Genomic DNA, 9,174 nt, shown 5'->3' with positions numbered 1-9,174 from the left:
TCGGCTCACTGCAACCTGCCCCTCCCAGGTTCAAGCGATTCTCCTGCCTCAGCCTCCTGAGTAGCTGGGATTACAGGCGCCTGCCACTATGCCCAGCTAACTTTTGTATTTTTAGTAGAGACGGGGTTTCATCATGTTGGTCAGGCTGGTCTCAAACTCCTGACCTCAGATGATCTCCCTGCCTCAGCCTCACAAAGTGCTGGGATTACAGGTGTGAGCCACCGTGCCCAGCCAGTCCCGGCTACTTGAGAGGCTAAGGGAGGAGGATCCCTTGAGCCCAGGAGTTCGAGGCTGCAGTGAGCTATGATCGCATCACTACACTACACACTGGGCAACAGAGCAAGACTCTATCTCTAAAAAAAAAGAAAAGAAAAGAAAAGAAAAAAGGAGAAAAACAGAGCTTGAAGTCCATGGAAGAGAAATAGTGCCTGGATACCCTCAGCTCAGGCTGGAGACAGGGACCCCATATGCCCACCTTCCAACCCCGACTCTGGACCTTGCTTGCTATATTTAGAGGCAGCTCCAGCTCCAAACCCCAGCCACAAGGATGTGCACCCCACGCCACACCTGGCCTGATGGCCACCTCCACAGGACAGAGACCACCGCGTTCCACACCGTTAGTCACACCCACAGGCTTCAGGGCCAGAAAGCAGTGCAGCTGTTGGGACGCACGTGGCCCGGGGACACCCACAGTCGCCAGTTCTCCCTGAGGTCTTGGGCTGCGGAGAGGGGAGAGGCTCTCCGAGGAAGAAGAAAGGGCCTGCTGCCCGGCTCCGGAAGAAACCCCATTACCCTCACTGGACCCTACGATTCCTGGAACTCCGTGCACATAGGCAGGCTGTATGTGCCCACACTTGGGACCAAGTTCAATGCCACAGGGTTCAGGGGGCTGTGTAAAAGAATGATTCAAAGTGAGAAGAAAGGAACGGTTGGCACGTGTCACGGAGCTGGATGAAAAATTCACAGGAATAAATACCACCACTTTTTCCAGGCTACTTCTTGCTCTGGAAATCTCCCCTCGGGTGGGGAGGGTGAGGGCCCAGGGGCCCTGCAGATCTGGCAGCTGACTGCCAGATCCCCAGCTGAGCCCCAGCGAGATTGGATCAGATCAGATCGCATGCAGCTTCACAAGGTAAATATAGCCCGTCAGCCCAAAATAAACAGCCCCCAGCCAGCCACTGGCCGCCTGAACCTGGCGAGGCAAACCCTATAAGGGATAGGAAAGGCGAAGGACCACCAGCCCCACCTCACGCTAGTCCATGGATCCCCCCAGTAGGGTTTTGGCTAGAGATGCCAAACCTTAGCAAGGGCCAAGAAGAGGGTTACATAATTCTGCGAAGGGCAGGGCCTGGGTGGCCCTGGCAGACTGTACCAGGCGTCAGCCCACCTCGCCCGAGTGCCAGCTATCTCTCCTGGCTCCTGCTGGGCTCCATGGAGACCCTGGGCACCGGGCACCTGCCAGTCCAGGCCCTCTGAGGCAGCCCTCCCATGCTGGGCCTGACCTCAGCTCCCACAGCCTTCCTTCCCCCGGCCTAGTTCTTTTCTTGACCACCCTTTTAGGAGGGTGTGTGGTTGCAGCCTGGAACATGAGGCCCTCTAGGCTGCAATCATGCAGCGTCACCCGGAGCTGTCTGAGCCTGCCGGCCCCACCTCAAATGCAAACCATCTCTTAAGAGGGTATTGAGGTCTAGTGTGCAGTGGTTTACAAAGTCTTGACCATGACAGTCCAGGACTCCATGTTTCTATAAATAGACACACATGCGTTTATAACAGAAACAAAAGTTTCATCAGTCAACATTTAGCCTTACAGCACACCAATAAGGTCTTGCAAGATGCAATGTGCGCTGCGACTTTGTTTCATTTCATCCTTATCTCATTCTAAAAACAGCCAGGAGCTTGGTACCAAAGTTATCAAAAGAAAGAAACAACAAAATGTGCTGCTTGCAACTTACTACATTTGTTACAAGCCATGAATAGGCTGAATTTGCATACAGGGTCGGGGGGCACAGACCCAGACTTTCTCTTCAACCGGCTAATTCTTTTTTTGAGGCAGGGTCTCACTCTGTCGCCCAGGCTGGGGTGCAATTGGGTAATCACAGCTCACGGCAGCCTCAACCTCTCAGGTTCAGTGATCCTCCCATCTCAGCGTTCCAAACAGCTGGGACTAGAGGCACACACCAACATGCCTGGTTAATTTTTTTTTTTTTTTTTTTTGAGACAGAGTCTCACTCTGTCGGAGTGCAGTGGTGCGATCTCAGCTCACTGCAACCTCCGCCTCCCGTGTTCACGCCATTCTCCTGCCTCAGCCTCCCAAGTAGCTGGGACTACAGGTGCCCACCACCACGCCCGGCTAATTTTTTGTATTTTTTAGTAGAGACGGGGTTTCACCGTGTTAGCCAAGATGGTCTCGATCTCCTGACCTCGTGATCTGCCAGCCTCAGCCTCCCAAACTGCTGGGATTACAGGCGTGAGCCATCATGCCCAGCCATAAATATTTTTTGATAAGGGTATAAGCTCAAAAGTTTGGAGACAGGGCCGGGCACGGTGGCTCACACCTGTAATCCCAGCACTTTGGGAGGTCGAGCTGGGCGGATCATCTGAGGTTGGGAGTTCGAGACCAGCCTGACCAACATGGAGAAACCCCATCTCTACTAAAAATATAAAATTAGCCGGGCATGGTGGCACATGCCTATAACCCCAGCTACTCGGGAGGCTGAGGCTGAAGAATCGCTTGAACCCAGGAGGCAGAGGCTGCAGTGGGCCAAGATCGCACCATTCTACTCAAACCTGGGCAACAAGAGCAAAACTCAGTCTCAAAAAACAAACAAACAAAAAAGATTGGCTTAGATCAGAGGTCAGCAAACTAGAGTCTGCAGACAGTAGTTTTTGTAAATTAAGTTTTATTGGCACACAGCCATGCCCACTCACTCACCTATTATCCGTGCTGCTTTCCAGCTACAACAGCAGAGTTGAAGAGTTACCACTGAGACCTGGTGGCTCCTTTCCACAAAAAGCCAGCTGACCCCTGGGTGACATCAATGATCCCCAAAGAGGGCTATCAAATAATAGTCCCACAAGATTATCATCTGAAGAAAAGTCTGTGGTCTTAGCAGTCTGAGATGTTCCTTCCAGAGATCATATTAAAGAACCCTTAGAAACCCCATCAGAGAGAAATCTGCTGTCTATGTTTATTTTATTTGTTGTGAGATAGAGTCTCACTCTGTCACCCAGATTGGAGTGTGGCACCCTTACAGCTCACTGCAGCCTCGACCTTCTGGGCTCAAATGATCCTCCTGCCTCAGCCTCCCAAGTCCTTGGGACCACAGGCATCTGCCACCATGCCTGGCTAATTTTTTTTTATTATTTGTAGAGACGGGGTCTCCCTATGTTGCCCAGGCTGGTCTCCAACTCCTAGGCTCCGGCTATCCTCCTACCTTGGCCTCTCAAAGTACTGGGATCACAGGCGTGAGCCACTGCATCTGGCCTGCTGTCAGTGTTTAAACTTTATATTCAGTTTTATTTCTCTACAGGAACTCTACCCTTCACCCCCACCCCACATTGATTACCTTAGGGCTGTCTTAGAAACCTACTCAGAGTTATCCTTCATTAGCCAGGGACCGGGCAGTCAGTGGAGCTCAACACTGCTCTTGGTCAAAATTCCAAAAATGTGCCACAGGCACTTGTGAAATTTTACAAACGTCTTCTCTGCTAGGCAGGAAGCACCCTCCCCTTGGGGAACACAGCATAATTCCCTTTCTCCATAGCCCAGCGTGCAAATCCAGCACGCAGAGTCTCACGTCTTCAAAGGCCCAGTTAACAACTTGCATGGGTGGTGGAAACCAGAGGGTGGTAAAGTGGAAATGGCTCCCAGCCAGACAGACCAGAGCTTGAATGCTACTAGCTGGAGAATCTTAACCTCTAGGAGCCTTCGTTTTCCTGTTTACAGTACTTACTTTTAAGAGCTATGGTGAGGATTCAGTAAGAATGAAAGAAAAGCGTTCAGGCTCATGCCTGGCATGACAGGATTTCAGTAAACAGTAACCACAACCACCACCACCACCATCATAGAATTCATCATGTAACTCCTGTCTAAAACCTTCAATGGCTCCCTGCTGCCGATCCAAGAGTTCAAATTTCCCACCCAATCAAGGCCCTCCATCATCTTGCCTGGCTAAATTCACCGTTCTCTACTACTTCCTGAAGACCCTCAACCCCAACCACAGCCCCTGTACCTTTCCCCTAGGCCCTGTCATTTCTCATCTTTAACTGTTCCTGCCATTTCCTGTGACTTGAAGGCTCTTTCTCAAGTCCTAACTCCACCACACTCAAGGCTCAGCAAGAACCAGATTATTTTAACTCAGTTAACCCTTAGTAGCCCTAACACTATGGAAAAAAGGGTAAGCAAGTATCTGGGATACTTGGGTCAGACACTTTAAGTGCTTTGCAATTTTTTTTCTTTTTTTGAGATGGAGTCTTACTCTGTTTGTTGCCCAGGCTGGAGTGCAGTGGTGCGATCTCTACTCATTGCAACCTCTGCCTCCCGGGTTGAAGCAATTCTCCTGCCTCAGCCTCCCGAGTAGCTGGAATCACAGGAATGCACAACCACACCCGGCTAATTTTTGTATTTTTAGTAGAGATGGGGTTTCACCTTATTGGCCAGGCTGGTCTCCAACTCCTGACCTCAGGTGATTCGCCCGCCTCGGCCTTCCAAAGTGCTGGGATTACAAGTGTGAGCCAACGTGCCCGGCTGTACTCCATTTTAAAGATGAGGAAACTGAGACCGAGAAAGGTTAAATGACTTACCTAAGGTCTTGCCCTTATAAGAGGTAGAGCTGGGATCTGAACCAACTTGTCTTGCTCAGGTGTCTGTTCTGACCTTGCTCTGCTTGAGCTTCTCACCTCTGTTCTCCTACACTCTCTGATGCTTCCTCTCCCACAGCAAGGGTGCTACACCACAGCCACAGGGCTCTGCAGCTTCCCAGCCAGGTGACCATGGGCAAATCTTTCCTCTCAGTGACCACCTATACTCACCTGGTTATAGGAAGATCACACAACATGCTACGTGGGGCACCATCTAGCCTACGGCAACAGCCCAATCAACAACAGCAATAATAATTACTATCGGTGATCAGTACTAAGAATAGTAATAGCAATTTCTTGCTCATTTACATGGTCCCTGAACTCGGAACATGTCACAGAGGCTCAGTGTCTTATGATTTGAGTCCTTCCTTCCAACTCATTTTCATAGAAATTACAGGCAACTTCTGAACCAGCTCTAGAACGTGGGAACAAAAGGGTGCTGGCAGGCAGAGAACTGAGGAGGCAGATAATCCAAAAATAATTGATCCCAGGTCATGGAAAGCATTTTGTTTACAGCAGCAGACTGACCTTCCCAATTATCTTCTGCTTAGGCTAATGTTACAGCCTGCCTTCCCCAGCAGACGAGATCGCCACATATGCTCACCAGTCCTGCAGGGGACGCGGTCAGGCTGAGGCTGGCTGCCTCTCAATGAAGTGTAAACTGAGGCACAGAGGGCGTGATTCAAAGCCCACAAGACTACTGTGGGCTTGAGGAGCTCTACAGGATGCTGATCCCACACTACGTCCAGGCCGCCTTGCTTTGTATCTCTCGTTAGAGTTTGGAGGATGGCGCACCTGAGGCTTGCCGTTCCTAGAAATGCTGTCTGGAGCAAGAATCTCATCTGCAGATCAGAGAGGGTCCAGGCAAGGTGTGCGTCATCAGACCCTGAAAATTCCTCTGTGTTTCATGGGACCGGTCTGGTCTCAAAATGAATCTTCATGCAAGTCCATGGGAGAGCAGGATATGTGCCATCTTCGTACACATTAAAAAAACTGGCTTTGGCCAGGTACGGTGGCTCACACCTGTAATCCCAGCACTTTGGGACGCCAAGGCAGGTGGATCACCTGAGGTCAGGAGTTTGAGACCAGCCTGGCCAACATGGTGAAACCCCGTCTCTACTAAAAATACAAAAATGAGAGGCCGGGTGAGGTGGCATGTGCCTGTAATCCCAGCTACTCAGGAGGCTGGGACAGGAGAATCGCATGAACCCAGGAGGCGGAGGTTGCAGTGAGCCGAGATCGCATCACTGCACTCCAGCCTGGGCAACAAAGAGGAAACTCTGTCTCAAAGGAAAAAAAAAAAAAAAAAAAAAAACTGGCCTCAAAGAGGTAAAGCCTCTTGCCTGAGGTCACTCACCGGCCATCCCCAACACTTCCTGGCCACCTGGCCAGGCCCTTCTACCTGTGAAGTGGGGAACCTCTCAATCCCCTCCAGGCTTTGTGGGAGACCCTCCCTCAATCTCACCTGGTGACCCCATCCCTTGACTTTCCAGGTCTCTGGGAAGGAAGCTCTCTGGGGGCAGGAAGTTAGTTATGCTGACTCACAGGCCAAGGGAGAGTAATTCAGGAAACTTGTCGCTCTGTTACCATGGCGTTGGGGCTGCTGGCACCCTCTCCTCTCTGAAGCTCACTTACAGGCTGGGTGTCTAAGTGGGAGTGGGGCATGGTCAGACCCTGCACCCAATCCCATCCCTCCTATAGATTTCCAGCTTCATGGCACATGCAGTTACCCTCTTGTAACGGCAGAATGGAGAGTATCCTGGGGTTTGGTCCTTCCCTGACTGCAGAACTTTGGGGATTCCATCAGCAGAGTCGGCAAGCCTTCTCCACCCAGGAAGGGGAAAAGAAAAGTCCCCAAGAGACAGACAGGGTGGGCCAAAGCCCACTCCAAGCCATTGGCTGCCCCAGTCTCCTGACTTCCTCACACTGTTTTTAGCAAGAGGAAGGAGGTGACATTTGACCATGAGGCCTGAGGCCTGTCTTTGAAAGGAAGAGGGGACTTGAGAAGGCAGGAAAATGTCATTCATCTGGATCTCACCCCTCAGGAGTGAGAAGGAGCTTGGGGCAGCTATAAACTCATGACCACAAGAAAAGGGGGAACCATTATCTTAAACCCGGAGGGATGCAGGGAAAAGCTGACAGCTGGTAGCTCCCCGCCCACCACCAATTATAAAACTTTCTTTGGCTTAAAAGAAACTCTTTTGCCCTATTTTTCATTTCCTAGGCCTGTCTTAACATGTCCCTGGCTGGACATCAATCAGAGTTCCTATACACCGCAATGGGTACAAGTGCCTGAGCAAGTTCTGAACACTAACAGACCCGGGTTCAAATCCTGCTCCACGGGACTGGCTGTGCGGTCTTGGGAAAGCCCTTTGACAAAACCATCACAGAGGGTTGCTGAGGAGTAAGCCCAGGAGATAAGGCACCTAGCACTGAGTGAGTGTTTAGTAAATGCCGGCTGCTTTTAGAGATTCTTCAGGCAGGAGGCAGAACCTGGTCTCTCAGGATTTGAAACTAACAGAGCAGAATTCCATGCTGTCTAAACTAAAACTCAGAGTGCTGTCTATACACACACACTCCCTGATCTCCTCTCAGGGGCTCCCTCAATTTTATTCCCAAACAGAAACTCTGGAGTAGCAGCCTTCTTTGATCGATTCAGGAATTGAGGCCCAGACAGGGAGAGTGAGTTGCTTGAGGTCACACAGGCAGCAAGTAGCTGAGCAGGGAGGGCTGCTGCCCACTCCCCATCTTCTGGCCTTTCCATGTGGCCCAGCACGCTCTGGGCCTTAAAAAATTCAGGCTCTGCTGCAAGGCAAAGCAGGGAAGAGTTCCAGACATACTCCCTTCCCAAGAAAACACGAAGGGTGCAGCCACTCCCTCCCTCAAGGCCAAGGGCTTAGCTCACTGGTGGCGGGGGCAGGAGTGCTCTGGTCTACAGAACTGGGGGGCGGGGGCAGAGTCCATTCACAAAGGCTGATATCACCGAAAGTGGTAATAATGTAGTTATTATGTAGTCCCCTGCTTCCGGAGAAACTTCAATATGCCAAGCCTGAGGGTATCCCCAGAGCCACTTCTCAGGCCCATCGGCAGCCTCACCCACTCCACACCTCAGAGGCTTCCCACTCCAGCTCCTTAGGATGGTGGGGAAAGGAAAGCAAGCCTATCCCCTAGATCAAGAAAGAGCCCATTGGGCCAGGGGAGGTGGCTCACGCCTGTAATCACAGCACTTTGGGAGGCCAAGGTGGGCAGATCATGAGATCAAGAGTTCAAGACCAGCCTGGCCAACACGGTGAAACCCTGTCTCTACTAAGAATACAAAAATTAGCCGGGCGTGGTGTCTGTAATCCCAGCTACTCAGGAGGCTGAGGCATGAGAATCGCTTGAACCCGGGAGGTGGAGGTTTCAGTGAGCCGGGACTGCACCACTGCACTCCAGCCTGGGCGACAGAGAGAGACTCCGTCTTGGAAAAAAGAAAAACTAAAAAAGAAAGAGCCCATTCAACGGGAACACGTCCCTCTCTCCTCCCTCACACTCAGTGACTCAGTGGCAAGTTTCTGGAGGAAAAACTGAGGGTGCGGACTGGTCGTCAAACCCCCAGGCTGAGGCTCTCGGAAAATGCGGTGGAAAAGGGGTGTCAGGAAATCCCCTCTACGAGTTGATAAAAGAACAGAGCTAACACCTTCCGGCCTCGGGTGCGGGGGCACAAGACAGCTCAAGGTCTTGGTCCTCGTCCCCACCTCCTGACGCCCCCAGCTGGGTTAGTTTTTGAGTCCCTTCTTTCCCCACTGAACGCACGTGGGGCGGGCTTCTTACAGAGCTAACTTCGGGATGCATCTACCACTCTTGCTGGGGCAGGCAAGTCCATGTGGAGGCACCCAAGCCCCCAAAGCCCGGACTCTGGTATGGCTTGTCACCACCCCAGATCGGAGTACTCGGCGCCCACTAGTGCTCACGTCCAGCAGCACCTCTGCCCCTTGCGCAGCGCTCACGACGGCTTCTCACAGCTCTTCCCCTCACCCCGGCCCGCCCGGCTCGCCCAGCTCGCTCCCCAGTGGGCCCCGTCGGGGCTGCGGGAGGGAGCAGCCGGGACAGCAGAAAGGGGAGGGCAAGGTGGCCCGAGCTCACCATGGCGAAGCCGGAGAGCAGAGCCGAGGTCCGGCTGGAGGCTTTGAGCTTGGCGCGGCTCAAATAGAGCTTGCGCCAGGACAGCGCCTGCATGGAGTGCTCGTTGAGACTCATCACCTCGGAGTAACTCTGGCCGATCCAGTCCGGGTAGGTGACGGCGGGCGGCGGCGGCGGGGCTCCCGGAGGCTC

General features: G+C 52.3%; 1 protein-coding gene across 3 annotated transcripts in view; it reads right to left on the bottom strand.

The window, feature by feature from the left end:
* The window catches only part of ORAI1 (ORAI calcium release-activated calcium modulator 1), a 15,224-nt gene extending 6,053 nt beyond the window's left edge, over positions 1 to 9,171 (bottom strand). For 2 of the 3 annotated variants that reach the window (XM_011964476.1, XM_011964477.1), the window contains exon 1: positions 8,986 to 9,168. In XM_011964476.1, the coding sequence (XP_011819866.1) occupies positions 8,986 to 9,099 (114 nt within the window). In that variant the 5' untranslated portion in view covers positions 9,100 to 9,168. Of the gene's footprint in view, positions 1 to 8,849 lie in introns of all 3 variants that reach the window. The other variant, XM_011964478.1, reaches the window with a different exon arrangement.
* Positions 9,172 to 9,174: the final 3 nt, after the last annotated feature.

This window comes from Mandrillus leucophaeus, unplaced genomic scaffold (assembly GCF_000951045.1).
Source record: "Mandrillus leucophaeus isolate KB7577 unplaced genomic scaffold, Mleu.le_1.0 Scaffold7, whole genome shotgun sequence".
NCBI classification, from domain to species: Eukaryota; Metazoa; Chordata; class Mammalia; order Primates; family Cercopithecidae; genus Mandrillus; species Mandrillus leucophaeus.
The sequence above is the reverse complement of the archived record's forward strand: the minus strand, read 5'-3'. Positions and strand labels throughout refer to the sequence as shown.